This window comes from Melanotaenia boesemani, chromosome 4 (genome assembly GCF_017639745.1).
Source record: "Melanotaenia boesemani isolate fMelBoe1 chromosome 4, fMelBoe1.pri, whole genome shotgun sequence".
NCBI lineage: Eukaryota > Metazoa > Chordata > Actinopteri > Atheriniformes > Melanotaeniidae > Melanotaenia > Melanotaenia boesemani.
Window position 1 is genome coordinate 35,001,830 of NC_055685.1, and position 16,281 is coordinate 35,018,110.

The 16,281-nt window shown below is 38.8% G+C and overlaps 1 protein-coding gene across 4 annotated transcripts; it reads right to left on the reverse strand.

Annotated features, from left to right (window-relative positions):
* Positions 1 to 511: 511 nt before the first annotated feature.
* On the reverse strand, positions 512 to 15,922 carry LOC121639075 (high affinity choline transporter 1-like). 4 transcript variants are annotated; one of them, XM_041984255.1, is made up of 9 exons: positions 15,636 to 15,922; positions 10,822 to 11,030; positions 10,616 to 10,729; positions 9,249 to 9,404; positions 6,306 to 6,454; positions 5,109 to 5,252; positions 4,748 to 4,901; positions 4,457 to 4,674; positions 512 to 3,448 (listed from the first exon to the last, which is right to left on the reverse strand). In XM_041984255.1, exons 2-9 carry the CDS (start codon positions 11,003 to 11,005, stop codon positions 2,909 to 2,911), a joined length of 1,659 nt encoding a protein of 552 aa, XP_041840189.1. In that variant the 5' UTR covers positions 11,006 to 11,030; positions 15,636 to 15,922; the 3' UTR covers positions 512 to 2,908. The 4 variants fall into 4 exon arrangements, with proteins under 4 accessions (XP_041840189.1, XP_041840188.1, XP_041840191.1 ...); XM_041984254.1 differs by having other exon boundaries at positions 15,632 to 15,922; XM_041984257.1 differs by lacking the exon at positions 15,636 to 15,922 and adding an exon at positions 11,445 to 12,088.
* Positions 15,923 to 16,281: the final 359 nt, after the last annotated feature.

A 16,281-nucleotide genomic window follows, 5' to 3' on the forward strand; every position in this document is an offset into this window, starting at 1 on the left:
ATTAACAATAGCTGGTTTAAGCTGCACCTATCTGTACTTGATTAGTCATAAGAGCCATATTTGTACATTTTTAAATTATATAGCTAATACTTCTGACTGAATCAGTTATTACATCACAGCCAGAAACACAAGATTTATTCAGTTTTATGCTGACTGATAAATGATTAGTTTTATTTAGACTCTGAAGTTGAATCTATGGAGTTTGCTGCTCCATATTTATTATCTATTATTGTGACAGTTGCACATAGATGATAAAAGTCAATTTAACAAAAAGTAAAACAGAAACAAAAGCTTCAAAGTTGCAAAGCAACTGTATACATAATGACCTACCAATGAAACAATAATTATCACACAGTTTAATATGATTCACCTCTTTGTCATCAGCTCACCTTGAATGAAGTGGAACATTTCTCAGAACGCTTGTATTTGAGCTGCCTTGTTTCCACTGAGACGACTCAAACGGTTAACAGGCAGTAATTTGCTTTCAGCCTTTATTCATACAGAACATCACTCAATGGGTAGTTTTATTTATTCATTACAAAGTAGGACCTTGCCAAGCGGCAAGAGAAAACATCCCTTCAGAAAGGTTCAGTATACAGACAACAATGACAACCAACATGCAAAATAATAATAAACCAAAACATATTAGAGGAAAATACACAACATAAGAAAAACATTGCCTATTGCATGTGCACAGCATTATTTATGTTGTTTTCTTTTGTCAAATTTTATTTGGAGGCAATATTTGGTGATTGTGGGGTCAGCACTGCTTCTGCAGACATGTTACAGTAACAGAGCTTCTGCCACCACGGGGGGAAATTCATCTCTTTATTCATGTTCTGCAAAACTGAAGGCAAATGTATTTTGCTTTAAAAATGGCTAACTTGAGATAAAAACAGATACTCTGCACATTTTACTAAACTTAGATAAAAAAAAGGGTAAATATACAGTAAAAAAGAATAATACAGGTGGAAATGACACTTAAAAAGATGCGTGCATCGTGTTCTGCACGCCCACTGAGATATACTGAGATTCACTCAGTATGCTTTGGACAGAAGCAAGAATCATATCTTAAAGTCTTTTTCTCGGTACTTAAAATCCACAATACCACTGCATGAGCTACTTTTACAGTAACTAGAGTTTACCTGCATGTAACTAAGTCCAGCAATGAACCACTGAGAGTGGGGTGAGAATGGCCTCAGTGATAGAGATATTAAAGGCAGTAATGTGTTTGTGGAGTGTTTTCTGATCTTCTCACATTAGCTGAAATATCTTTGCACAGCAAACTAATATGCAGGCTCAATAAAATATTATATACATAAAAAAATACACAAGGTTTTTTTTTTTTAATCTAATAATCAACAAAGGAGAATTTATCATATGGTGAAGTATAAGTTCTCAAGTTCTTAGCTGCAGGAAAAGTGATCCCACTGTAGTTCTGCATTGCAAATAAAACAAAACAGTACAAAAATGAGTGACAACTAAAAGCACATTTCTTAAATGGACAGGCGGAGAGGAACAAAGAGGAAAAGGAGGAATGGGTGAGGAGGAGAAAGGGCAGACTCCAGTGTTGTTCTGTGGCAGAGCGTTGAACAGTCAGGGTGGGACTCCTCAGGCATCTATACCACTGTGGTTTCAAATTAGTCAAAATTTGGTTTTAAAAACAAAAAGAAAATCAGTCCAAACTTTTCGGTGTCTTCTAAACATTATCCAGGAGCTGGAGATACAAGTTGAGTTGTAAAGATTTGCATGCAACTCTCAAACTTCACATATTAAATATGCAATAATCTCCAACTACGGTCTATACGTACAGTTATTTACAGACTTTTATAAACTTTAAAAAAATTAATAAATAAGAAAAAATTAAAAAACCCTCCTGACTGGACTAAAAACAGACATTTGTGATATTTTACAGCTACACACTTTGGTGACCAGAAAATAGCATTTTGCACATTGGTTAATGAGCTTTGATTCTTTAAATATAAAAAGTTAATAATTGGTCATTAACTAATAACTCTAGGATAGTTACAGTTGTTGAAAACAGAGCTCATTGATCAACATGGGGGGAGAAGAAATCAGATTACATTTAAAGAAAAAGTAAAAATGGACCTCTTACTAATGCACCATTTAACAGCGCAAGCTGTGCACTCTCTTTGCTCTACAGGTTACATTTCTTTGTTCTGGTGTCAAAGAGAGCTCTGTACTGCTGCAAATTATTTGCATAGGGCCACAACGAGAGAGAAGCCAGATGCGCTTGCATCACACACCTCATTACAGATCATGTTTCCTTGTTTCCTAACGGCCACGCCAACAGCTGAATTAGTGATCATTCAGGTAAAGATTATAGAGGTTTCTGAGAGGGCATGTGACACAATGATGTGTCTCATTAAAAGCAAAATCCAATAAATAAAAGCATATTTTGTCTGTTAATTATATTATTACCATTTTGGTGGACTGATCATCCCTTTGCGATGAACTTAGTTTCTTGTGCAACTGTCTTTTAATGTTTTGCTGCAGCCTCGTGGGCTGTCAGCACTGAAGGTCTCAATTGGTCAAAGTTGCAAAAATATACAAATGTACAAAAGGCAGCTTTTTATTAGGTATCTAAATAATGAAAAAGTTGTTTTACCTTAAGAAATGTGCTAAAAAGCTATATATCTTCTTTTTTCCCTCAATTTTCTTCAGGACATTCACTTAAAATGTTTTTTTTTTTTTTTTTTTGGTTTGAACTTGATTCTTTTGAGGGGACTGCTTTCATGTGTGGAAGGGCATGTAATCATAAATTCACTGTGCATAATGTTAAGCCTTTGCCGCTGTTCCCCCTCTATGATGCTTTGCCTCTGAGGGAAATGGACATGTTCGCCTCCAGCAGTGCCCATCTGGTCTTTCTTTCTCTTTGGAAGCTTCCTCAGCAACTGGTCGTGTCCATTAGCTGCTTCTCTACAGATGGATCTTCTCTGGTGTTGGCCTTCTTGACAATGGGGGCCCTGGCTGCTGCTTTCTGCTTGCGATTGATATCAAACACATCCCATTTCTCCGACAGCAAGCCTTTGTTGAAAAGAAGGGATGCTAACCATGAGAAAAGCAGAATAGACATGAGAGACATGACCATGATAGTTGTGCGGATGGGGAAGAACTGGGTTAACTTCCCCTCCTTGTCCAGCCGGCAGCCGGGGAACCTGATTGCAGGTGGAAGGCCAATGAGGGGCTCGCCACTCAGCACCCTCATAACCAAGCCAATGATGTAGCCAACAGATGCTCCATAACCATTAGACACCTTGAAGAAGAGAATGCAGACTAACTGAGGAAACATGATGGTGTAGGACATGTCCACACCCACGAGCCAGAAGACAAGGACGCTGTTGTCCAGGAAAGTAAGGCCAGTGCCAACCAGACCCACCACCACCACTGAGATTCGGATCACCCACTGCATCTCATAGTCTGAAGCCTGTTGGAGCAGAAGGAATGAGCACAAGTCAGACAAGTTTCACCCTTAAACCTTGTTATAAAATCTCTGCATCAAACAATTATCTGGTTTTACGGCCCCGGGGCAAGAGATCACTAAAAAAAATCCATAGTAAACCAGCAATGAAGTGGGTCATTGTGTGGAAACTTAAAGGAATGAAAGAGTAAAATATCCATTTTTTTTCCAGAAAACAAAAACAAAGCTCCATATGAGACTGTAGGCTGTCTGTACAGTATGTACGGAACAGCAGAGAATGGCGACTTTGTTGGTGCCTCCAACTGTTGTTTTGAGTGTACAGTAAAACTATACAATGTCTGATTTGTTAAGTTTTGCCTACACAACTGTCTCTGCGAATAAAATTACATCAGAGACACAGACATTGTAAAAAAATCTACATAAAAAGTTTCAGTTTAGAAGATATAAGGTGCTATCAGAGTAGAAAAAATAAAGTGAAACATTTTATGAGCTACCATCCAAAACCATGAGGATGGATCCTCTGGGGAACACAAATTAGTAATACAGTTTTTTTTTTTTTGTTTTGTTTTGTTTTACATTTTTGTTAAATTCTAATTAGTTCTGTCCAGCATTGTGACAACAACCAAAGTATCAATGACACAGAAAAAAAACAAAAACATAAACAAAAGTATCTCTTAGTGTATAAACCCACTGGACAACTCAGTGACTGTCAGCATGCAGAGGATGAGGAAAGAGGAGTGAGCAGAGATGAGTGTGATTGTGCAAAAGAGGAGGGAGCAGAGATGAGTGTGATTGTGCAAATGCGATCACGCCTCTACAGAGGCTAGGGGCAGACTAGGGCAGCCCAGGGACCCGGGCATCAGGGGCAAACTTCAAAATTTATGAAATTACCCTAAATCTTCTCCTGTTTGTTTGTGAATGTGATTAAAACAAATAAACTGTGCAGCAAAATGTGTTACACCCCCCACTTAACATATTTTATTAAGGACAGACACATTATTTTAGATTTCTCACCTGCTTCCTAATGATGTTTTTGTAGATATTTGAGGAGAACAATGAAGCAGAGGACAGCAGGGCCGAGTCCATTGAGGACATGACAGCAGCAGCTACAGCTCCAATGCCAACAACTGAGATGTAGACGGGTGTGAGGTACTGTAGAGCAACGGGCAGGATGGACCCTACCTGTCCACGTTCATATGGAGTGGGCAAACCATATGAGGTAGAGTTCCAGTCTGGAAGTGTTTAGAGGAGAATACTGAATTTAGGAATTTTAGAATTTTAGAGGTGTAAATTCAGAAGGCAAACCTGTTGATGCAGCCACGGCCCCAACCAGCACAGACGGGATACCCAGCACCAGGCAGAAGGCTGAAGAAGCAAAGCAGGTCACTTGAGCCTGGGTGTAAGATGATGCGGACAGGATTCTCTGGTAGAAGGCCTGGTAGGCCAGGCCACCCAGAGCCTGGCACAAAAACAAGGTTCAAACATAATGACTGGGAAAAGTTAACACAGAAATACAGAACAAGAACAACACTATCAAAACTCTCCTGTTGTTGTGCTTAGCTGTTAGCAGCTGGGCTAAACATTATTTAACTTTGTGATGGAAGCTGATGGTATGTAGCTCTCTGTGTGTATGTTTGTTTATAACAATCTCACCAATTTCACTCACCAGAAGCATGAAGTCATCAAACCACTTGCCGGCCTCATTGTGCTCAATCGTGCCCACCCAAGGAGCCTGGAAGGTCTCGTTGTAAGCCGTTAGTGAGATGTCCACAGAGTGAGGGTTGGTCAAAAGGAAAGGAACACACACCCACTGTATACACAAAGACAAAGACACAGTTACTCTAATTAGGCTCAGTAGGGGAAGTTTTCAGATCAGATTCTTGCAATTAGAAATTCGGGGAAAAAAAGGAAATAAAAAAGAAAAGCTGCAATTGTAATAATAATTGTAATTATAAATAATTAATTAATTGTAATCTAATTGTAGCTCAGTTTACCAAATGAAATACAATAGTCTTAATGTCATGTTTAGGCTCAGAGTTTTTTATAGTCCAGAAATTAGCCTTGACCCATACTGCCTTTATTAGCTTTATTGCTGTCATAGACGTTATTATAAGTATAAACTGTTTTTAAAGGTTGAGAATGAATTTTGTTATGTATTAAGGCTGATTAGCAAACTGAAATTTAACGAGTCTACATAAGATTTGCTTCATTACCTTTTAACTTGACCAACTAGCAAACATATCGCTAGCATAGCTTAGCATTAACGTATCTTCTGTCAGAGTACAAACTGCGCATATTGAAAACAATGTGTTCTGAGGATAGCTGGGACTGAAGTCAGTTGTGAAAATATGTATTTTTAATAAAATGTGAACTTTTTATCCACTTCTATATAGTATAGTTAAAGCCTGTAGACATTGTGAGCTAACAATGCTATTACTGTAGCATCAAGTTATCTCCACGAGCTACACTTGTTTTACCACTACAACATTCTTAATCTACCTTCTATCATTGAGCCTCTAGAATAACATGTTTACAGTACAAGTTTTCAAGCTGAATTTTGTTTTGACATATCAAAGATCTAACTGGTTGTGATCTTTTGTTTGCTTTTTTGGATGGCATCCATTTTTCCACACAGCAGGTAATTTGACCAGCCAGCATTGTTATGAAGCTACCTTTGGACCCTTCGAAATTTTACCCCTTCATATTGTTGTCATCCATATCTTTCTTTTCTGTTGATGTCTAAGTAATCTGCTAGGCTGCGTGCTTGATGGATGTTTATTACTCCATAGAAAAGTGGAACTCTAAGGTTCTTACCTATTGGTTTAAATATGGCCCTGTGTAAACATGTCAGGAGTTTACGCACCAGGCTGACAAAGATGAGGATGAGCTGGATGACATCTGTGTAGGCCACAGAGTACAGTCCTCCCAGCAGTGTGTAGACTATAGCTACCACTGAGGAAATGATAATGGAGTAGGCATAGGGGAGGTCCAGGATCACACTCATAGTCCCACCTGGAACAAAACAGTAGAGCAATGAGTATTTTTGCAGCAAGTCAACTAATGTACAGATGATTGGTCCTACAGGTACATGCAAATGCATGTCAAATCAAATTGTTTATTAGGGTCTCAGTCTTTCTCTCACACACACAGGCACACACATGCATCCACTCACATGTTCTTAGATTTAGTAAGGAACAAGACACTGTTAAATGTTTATTCAATGAAATGTAGCATTGACACATTTTAAGAACAAAACAGATTACATATGATTTAGACCAAGCACGTTTATTTGGACCTCTGTGACTTTAAGGAGCATCAGAGATCTTATATAAAAGAGGCCAAAGTAAAAGATAATGCCAAAATTATGACAGAACCATGGATGAAACACATAACAGAGGTATCTTATTGATTGTGACTCCAAAACATTCCTTTTCCACCTTCTTGGATGAATTATCGCTGTTTCAATACTCGTGATTTTAATAATAAAAAAAAAGTAAGGTGGTAAAGTAGTGAAACTAGAGTAAAAAATGAAAAAGTAAACAAGTGAATTAAAAAACAGACATCTGTTACTCAAACAAGGCAAGCAAAAATATCACTACCTTCACTGTCTCTTCTCCCACATTGCCAGGGATCCCCCTGCCGCTGCCTGCAGCCACACCACAACAATGCCCTTAAACAGAGAAGTATCAGATCTGCACCATCCATTGCCACTCACCACCCTGCTGACTTCTCACCCCCACCTCGGTGCCCCCACCAGCCGTAACACACCTGTCTCAACTTTCTATCTTCCCCACTGACTTTACATCATCATGAAGAGACATGCAGTTTGACCCTTTACTCCATTTCTTTTATTTAAATCTGAGTAGGTATTGTAGAAGTTTTATGACAATAACTAAATCCCCCCCCCCTGCTTCCCCACCATTGTATCATCTTATATAAACCACTGATGGGTTTCTCCTCTTCAGAAAGACTTATCACTTCAAATAAAATGAAGATTGCGTCATGCAAAGTTTACTTTAGACTGATTTTTGTGCTTTGTGTAGTTGTTTGGTTACCTTTATTCAGATACTTGAAAGAATTAGTTCTAATTTATATATAAAGGTCATCTAAACATCATTAAGAAAAAATAACCCTTCAAATCCTTCAAAGAAGTTGCTTTTTATTTTTTCATGCCATTTTTTTTTAGATTTTTTTAAACCTCTTTTTCTTTGCAGCCTTGCTACGCACTGTGAGGAGAACAACCACAAGAGGGCGTTTTGCCAGCTGAATTCCAACTAAACCTGGACTTGACTTGGACATGTCCAGATGCACCTCTGCATGTCTGCATGCCTTGGTGTTGTTGTATAGTGAAGCATGAGGTTACATAATCACTGCATCGTAAATAATTCCTGGGTGGTACTCGATCTAATCTGTCCTGTACTGAGCTGTGCTGTTCTCATGCTAAATTTAGGAAACAAAAATTATATTCCAGGGCCTCTAGGGCTTAATGGACAGCACCAGGGATGGGCCTACGTCCCCCTGTGCTGTTTTTAGATTCTTGCCCCACTTACACCTCATGCATGTGTCCGCATGCACAGACACACATACAAACACACTCCCTTCTAATTCTGCTCCGTAACTGATGTTATCTTGGCATAAATTTGACCATGACTACAATCACATGAAAAGTGTGTTTTAAAAGTTAAATCCTTTCTGGAATTGAGCTACCACCACACAAACACACAAACCCTCAAGCAGACCATAAGCTCAGTTAAAACTACCCAAACACGGTCTCCTGGCAACGGTGTGGTGGGTCCAATACTCAGCGCACTCTCTTGGGTGTCAAGTGTTTCTGTGCATGTGTGTGTATTTGATGCCGAGTGCATGTCAGGGATGTCTGCTTAACTGTCCTAAAAATGTCAGGAGGTTTACTAAGAAGTGAGGTGTTCCCTGATACTATATTTGTTTAGCAGGTTTAGAAAACCATGACAGGAATATTTCTACTTCCCAGTCCTTTTGCAGCGAGTCAGCAAAACTTAAATTGACTCCAACATCATCAATGAATTTCACTGCTTTTCTTCAAGGCTTTTGAAACAGTATAAAATAAATTATGATGATTTGCATATGTCATGTATTCCTGTCTGAGAGTTATAGTTTCAGAATAAATTATAGAAAAAGAGTCTGACAGAACAACCTGTTCTGAATAATATATCACCTCTCACAATTAACAGTTTATCCACCAACATTGGAAAAGAAAACAGTATTAAAAACACCCACAGGAAAACATTGTGCATTCACACATATGCTCACTCAAGCACACCTACAAGCACACATGCTTGTTTTTAATAAGGACATAACAAAAGAGGAATGTTGTGAAATAGATTCATGAACATGAATGGAGCCACTTTAACTTCACAATTCAAATAAGCCATCTTATCTTCTTAGTAATGTTTACACTTAAAAATAAATATCCACACATATAGTATTACTACTGTAGTACTACTTATCAGCAGCTGTGGTTATTTTCAGCGACTGAAACTTGGGTTTATGGCAATGGTCAACATATGATTAAAAGAAGAGCCACAAAGACAAGCTTGTAACCCAGCATGTTACAACAGTAATGTGTTAGTATTACTAGCTATTAGCTACCCTAAAGCTTCTTATGCACTAAATATAAAAAATATATCACTGAAAATACTTACAGATTTTAAAGAACTGTAAGACAACTATAGTAGTATATTGTGTACACTTATCTGACGCCAGCATGACTGCACAAGTACGTGTGACCACCCATTGTAGTGTCAGACCCTTTTACAGCCTAACTTACCAAGACTGACAAGTGTGCGTGCCACCCACAACACGTCGGCCACAAGTGCAGGAAAGATCAATGCGCTGCTCAGGACGTTCCCATACTTCCGCTGGAACGGGTCCATCATTGTCATGTACTGGTTCTCTCTCATAGGCTTGGCAAAGAAAAAGCCACCTGTGGAAAGCATGAATCCATTAGCTTTAAGACAGGGCATTATTTCTCTCATTTAAAATCGCAGGTAAGAAGGAAAGGAAGAGGGTAAGCAGGAGAGTGAAAGAGCAAGTGCATGTGAACAATTGTGAAAACAAGTGTTCTCTATAACACAATAAACACCTTGAGCTGAGCTCATGGGTCTACTTGGTTAACAATGAACAAGAGCAAAACAGAGAATGTTATATTTTTTTTATCAGAGATCAGAGTTTCCAGTTCCCGTTGCTCTAAGACCACACAGGCTATTGTGACAATGGGGCCGGATTGCTGATTATTTCACCTATTCCAAACATTTGCAGATGAACTACTGAGTTTGTTGCCAGATTTAGGGGTGGGTTATTTTAGCTTCTCGGTGAACTGATTTCTGCACCTGTTGCCTCGAATCACAATCCTAAACGCATTTCTCATGGAACTATTTTTAACATGAGCGACGCTTTTATTGGTGTGCAGAGTCAGATGGGGGTAGAGGGAGAAAGGGAGCTGCACTGCTGGTCAACAACACCTCAGCTGAAGACTGAAGTCACTGAGGTTCCTTTAAATCTATGTTACACACTGAAGAAGCTCATTGAAATTTATCTTCCTGAGGTGATTTTGCACTCATGTTATAGTTAAAATAATAATTTCAAAGACCATTGCTATAAAATTGTTGCTGAGTTAGTAGAACCATTTTCTCAAAGGACTTTTTAAAAGTAATGAGTCTTTGCCAATTCACATCTGATTCTGATGTTTTTGTAATCAAGAAAACTTGCAGTTTGCTCATATTATTGTTAGATATTGTGATGATGATATAACTTGCAATATATAAACAAGTATTTTAGTATATAGTACGGATCTCAGGTGTGTTACTTCTACAACTGTGCATTCACACTCAAAACAGTGGGTCAGGTGTGTTGCAGCAGGATAACTTCTAAAACCTGCAGGACACTAGTCCTCAAGGACCAGGACTGAGGAACCCTGCTGTGCTTAACATCAGAGGGTCCTCTTATTGGAATGCAGCCTTCATTAACACACCTGTGCAAGACATGAAACTATCCTGACTACAGACTCTAATATTCATCTATTTTACATACTCAACCATCAAGACATAAGTGACCAATAATAGAGTGGTCAAGCTTTAGCCATTACTTTGCTAACATGCTGGTCAAGCTACACTTTTTGAATAGATGGCTACTCACCTAAGAAGAAGGTTAACACGTAAGGTACAGGCATGAGCGCCCAAACTGCACCTAGTGTTGGGTTGTATGTTGCCTCAGCTATACCCAGGATGAAACCTCCACCCACCCATGTAGCTGCAGAAAAAAAGGGAAACAGACTTCAATAACTTGCATTCCACAGACTTTCTATCATATAGACACACCGGAAAACTCCACAGCTCCCTCACCAGTGAGAGTAAAGATTCCAACAAGAAGGTTGATGTTGCGTCCAGCCAGCAGCGTTATCTCCATGCCGTCTCCTGAGCACTTTTTCTCTACCTTCTTGGAACGCATGGATGCCCAGATGCCAGTGCCCAGAACCAACAAGTAGAACACTGCCATCACCACCAAACCAGGCACATTGAGAGCCATTTTGAACTACTTTTGTTTGTGTTTCCTGTTGAGAGACAGAATAGAAAAAGACATTAGAATCTGAGTTGAATTTATCCACAAAAACCAATATAAAAGACACTGTTTCCAATACAAAAAATAGGACAACACAGACAAAACATTACACAAAAAAAACATTAGACAAGATGGAAAGAAAAAGAGGATGCATTTGTACGAACTAAAAAGAAGTTTGTGTGGTGAAAAGGAAATTCTGGATATCCTCTCACAGAAAAGAAAGTGAATGAAAGGGTACAGAGGAGAAAAAAAACAAAACTGGACAGAAGCAGCAGCATCTCAGATGACCTGCTCTGCTTGCTCGCCAGATGAGTAGATGGATTAAGAAGAAGAAAGTAAGTTGGGGTGGAGAAGGGAAAAAATAGCAAAAATGGGGCGAGGGATGAAGAGTCGAAAGGGGTCTCACCATAATACTTGGCAGCACTGACAAAGATGGCGGACAGATGTTGTCCCCCGTCTTCAGTGGTTGGACAGCCCTAGTTTGGATCCCAAAATCGGGAAGTGAACACACCTCAAAGCCAAGTTAGTTTGTACAAACGTGTGTGTTTGTGTGTGTGCATATACTGTAACCGAGCAGTGGGCAGATAACGTCTTTAAAAAAAAAAAGGCTAGAAGATGATGAAAAAACCCTCTGCATCCATCGTTCACGGCTGCTTTTCAATCAAATTTATGGCTTCAGCTGATCTTTCTCCATCAAATGTGTAATAGCATTTAAGCAAATGTGAAGAGCTAAAGACAGACTTCCTTTCAACAGTATCACATTTTCACAGTTTATCTTAATCATTCTCGTCATGATCCGTGCTTTTGCCTTTTCACCCCCCTGCTAATCTGTTTCTATTCTCCTAACCCCCCCTCACATGTAAATGCACTACCACTACTCCACTGCCAATTTTCACCTTACGCTTGTGATATTCAAGGTTCCACTTTGCACAGTTGTCTGTTTCAGCCCGCTTGGTTTTTGCTATCTTGATTATTGTCTAAACTGACTTTTCTCTCTGCATGTGTCATGCATGTGGGTCCATGTATCTGACATCCAAACAGTTTCTAATAAACCTTTTTTTTCTTTTTTAATTAAAAACAGATTTTATTATAAACATCCATTTTCATGATTAAAAAAAAAAAGACATGGCCTGTGAAGTCACATTGGTTTTACAGAAAAATTTTGGCTCCAATCATAAAACTAAAGGAAGAAAGGATGCATATGGATCCAATTGGAGAATTAAAGAGATAAAAAAGAAATGTCTGTATAAGAATTGAGCTGAAAATTATGGGTCTGAGGCAAACGTGAATGTCTATGTGAACATGAAGGAAGGAATGGGTGCAGGGCTGTGGGGAGGGGGCTGGAGTGGCTCAATGTCAAAGTCAAGAAAAACCTGAAAAGTTTACAGGCGTACAGCAGATGAGTTTTGCTGTGTTCTTTAAGCGTTTTTGTGGACACTGTTACAGCCTGTACATACCAGACATTACAGAGTTAAAACCGCATCCTGCAAATTATAACACTAATATATATTTTATATTGTTATTTACAACTTTCCAAGAAGACTTAATCATTGACAATAAATATGCACAATTTGAGTTAATGAGACATATAAGTGCTGTTGTTGATGTTGATTAAGGCCCAATAAACAATATTTGTAACGGGCATTTGCTTAGTTGTTGGAGCTGTTTGTGTTTGCTCTAGGTCATGAAACAAAACAGAAAAATAAAATCAATTGAGTTAAAAGTGGATGATCTTTTTTAAATGTAAAATGTTGATTGATATTATTAAACTCACTTGTCTTTTTTGTTCTCTAGCTTCCAACAAAAGAATTGGGTTATTTAACATGCATATTAGTAATTTTTCATTTATCCTTTTCCAATTTACTCTCCCTGTCCTTCTCAGGTAACTATGATTTTCACAGTCCAGACTGTTTTAGTGGGCCACCTCTCCTTCTGGCAACACTATGCCAGACATTTCATAGACCAGTGAGAGACCTTGAGTCACTCTTTGGGGATAAACAGTAAATACCCACTGACCTACTTCATAGATTGTGGGGAAAGGTCTTTTTGACATCTCTCTTGCTCTTCAGACAAACGCACTGAATCTTTTTGGCCTTTCATGTAACATAATGTCCCGAAGGACCCGTCCAGTTCTTATATTACCAACCTCTAGTTAAAAAACAACAGAGGGAGAATACTTATTGTGTGTCTTGCTATAAGGTTGAAGGTCTGGATTCAGTACGAGCCAAATTTCTCCTATATATTTGCTTCCTGAGCCAGCTCAGTGACATGTTTGACTTACTAGATGTTAATATTTAACCCATGTGTGCTATATGTAATGGAGAATTATAGAAAGAGCTGATAAAACATAATTGGCTCTCCTTTGAAAGACCTTCAAACAGGCCGGCTACAGCACTAAAAGTCATGTCATGTCAGGATTTTTAGATTTGGTCAGATTAATACATATGTACATGATCAACATAAAACATGTCTGAACAGCAGCTTCAAATTCCCATTCATATCTTTTAGGTATGCCCATTAATGGACCATAAAGACGTGGAAGAGAGGTCCATCATGACTTCTTATTATATGTATAAAAACTATACACGTCTAGGTGAAAATTAGACAGTTGCAAAACTCTATAGACACATTTTACTGTTAAACTATGGTTTCCCGTTGTTCTATGTAAGTTCTGACCAACAGGAAACAGGAGCTGTAGGGATAAGATGCCTCACAGTTTACAACCATGGATATGTGGATAAACATACTACTACAAGCTTTCTGGTGAGGCTGGCCTTTGGTAACACATAAAAACTTTGTTTATGAGTTGTTTTTTTGCAGCTACAGCAAAACTTGTGCATTTGACTATTTACCTCATCATGCATCACCTGAGCTAAAGAGCTGGTTTTATTTGTAGCTGAAATATGATCTAAGCAAATCAGAAAGAACAACTGTAATGCAATCTCACGCAACACTATCAAAATTATGACTGAATAAACATCACAGACTTACAGCCCTGCCTTCCTCTGGGAGGTCTGCCGGACCTCACTCACATAGACATCTCCATGTGAGGCGTGTGTGGTGAAGGACAACACCTGACAACAAATTTATCTCAGCCTTCCTGCTAGCATTTCTTGCTGGCTAAACATGCATTTATCTTCACCTCACACAGACACATTTGCAGCAAGAGTGTTATATAGAAGTCTATCATTTTCCTGCCTTATCGTGCACAAACACAAAACAACCCCTTTCATACCAGAAGAAGCTCTATCAGTCTTAATCTGCATGAAGCTGTTCTTCCATAAATCCTACTTCTGCAGACACCTCAGTTACCTTTCCGCTGCTCTTTCTATGGCCCACTCATGAAAAAGGTAAGAGTACTGAATTTTCACTTTCATTTGGTCATCTGGTCTTGATGCATCTTCCCGATGATGCAGGCATAACTAAGCATTTAGTTCCTCTAAAGAACAAAGTCTGAACACATGTCATACAGACAGCTGCAGGTTTTGTCAGCACCTGAGGTTGTCTGAGGGCTCTGAATTTAATCTTTATCTGTGTCCAGCTGACAGACAACAAGCACAGGAATCTTGTGTCTTTGTTTAGAGAAAAATTTTTGGACATGAATGCGTTCTCTGTTTAAAAATTCCTCACATTGTTCTCTTTCATGCAGCTTTTTATGAATATTAGCATAACTGTGTCACACACCTCATCTCCATGCCTCTCAGTACTTTTCCCTTCAGACTAACTCTTGTTTGCGGTGTGCATGCTGCAGGTGCATGAGTCAAAGTTGGAAGAGGCAACTAAAGACTTAAAAAGTACACTTTATGGTCACATAAGGCAAATCAAAGAGGATGACCTGTGGCAGATTTCCATCTTTCAGGGAGCTACTAACTTTTAAAGTTCATTCAAAGTTTTGAGGGTGAGGCTGTGTGAATCAGACCTCAGTGAGGATGATTTTGTTTAGGACAAATAGGAATGACTTGACTGATTAAGCCAGAAGAGGAAGTTCAGGGTGACAGTAAGGAAGTACTTTAAAAAATTAATTTAATGCAATTTAAAATTAGACCCATATGTTATTAATAGAACAGAGCTTTACAGAGAAGTAAATAAAAAACTCTTTACAGCCAATACAGTCAAAAATCAGTTAGTTTGGACCACTTATTCAAATAGAAACAATAAAAAAATAAAAAAAACTTTTAAAACAACAACAGCAGTTAAACTGAATTAGGAGCCAGTTTGAGTCTAAATTCAACATACACAACAGTTTGATTATATTATATATATATTTCAGTTCCTGCTACTTTTCCATTCTTTGACATGGTGGAGTGGAAAATTACAGTTTATCAGAATCACTAATAGGGAAACAAAGATAGGTAGATGTGGTCCAACAAACCACCAGAGCAATTTTGGCTCCTCTGCCTCATCAGATCCATTTCTATGACAGGCATGCACTCACACTAGTGAGTCCCAAGCTGAACATGTTTTATAAGCTTTACAAACTAAACAGCATGTGCATGCACACTCATAGGCCAAACAAAATCATCAAAAAGGTGTTACATGCAGAAAACAGAATGATAAAAACAAAATCTTATCACATATTCTGTGAATACATACCTACAGTAAAGAGTGGGTCAGTTCTTAGTGATGTGAAGAGAGGAAGTTTTTCTCACAGGTGATAAACTCAGTCCAGGAGGAGAAAAAGTCATTCAAAGCTTGTCCAAAATTGTTAAAGAAGCGTGAGGCCGGCAAGAGACAGATGTCAAGGCCCAAAAGTAAGTAAAGAAAAACCTGCAACACCTTTGATTCAAGAAAAAAAGTTCATTTCAAATGAGCTTTTATTCTTTAAAGAAAGTGCTCTGCAGTGAAGAGAGGGACCTGATGTTCAGAGCGCATGGGGCAGCTTCAGTGAAGAGGATGGAAGGCTCTAGAATCAATCTTCAGGCTTCCCTGGTTTTAAAGCTCACATGGAGGGAGGGGACAGACAGCACACAGAGGAAAAGGAAGCTGCATTACTGCCACCTGATTGGTGCCTCACTGCTCTTGTCTGCAACCAATTAGCTGTTCCCAGAATGCAGGGGGGCAGCCCCGTCTGCACTGGTACACAGGAGGATGGTTTAAGTGTTAGGGCCACACTGGCACCTCCAGCAGCATTCGATCAGCTCATTTTCTGTCCCACTCATTCTGTGTTTGTTCAGATGCATAATTCCTCCTTGTCTTTTTAACATCCCACCCGGTAAACCCACTCCCTCCTGCTCTCTCTTCTC

What these genes read in the sequence shown, in the direction of transcription:
- LOC121639075 (XM_041984255.1), bottom strand. Translation starts at nt 11,005, where the DNA reads ATGGCTCTCAATGTGCCTGGTTTGGTGGTGATGGCAGTGTTCTACTTG. An exon ending in ACGCACACTTGTCAGTCTTG is followed by an intron (nt 6,455 to 9,248) that starts GTAAGTTAGGCT and finishes GTTTTGTTCCAG; the next exon opens with GTGGGACTATGAGTGTGATC. An exon ending in AAAACATCATTAGGAAGCAG is followed by an intron (nt 3,449 to 4,456) that starts GTGAGAAATCTA and finishes CTGCTCCAACAG; the next exon opens with GCTTCAGACTATGAGATGCA.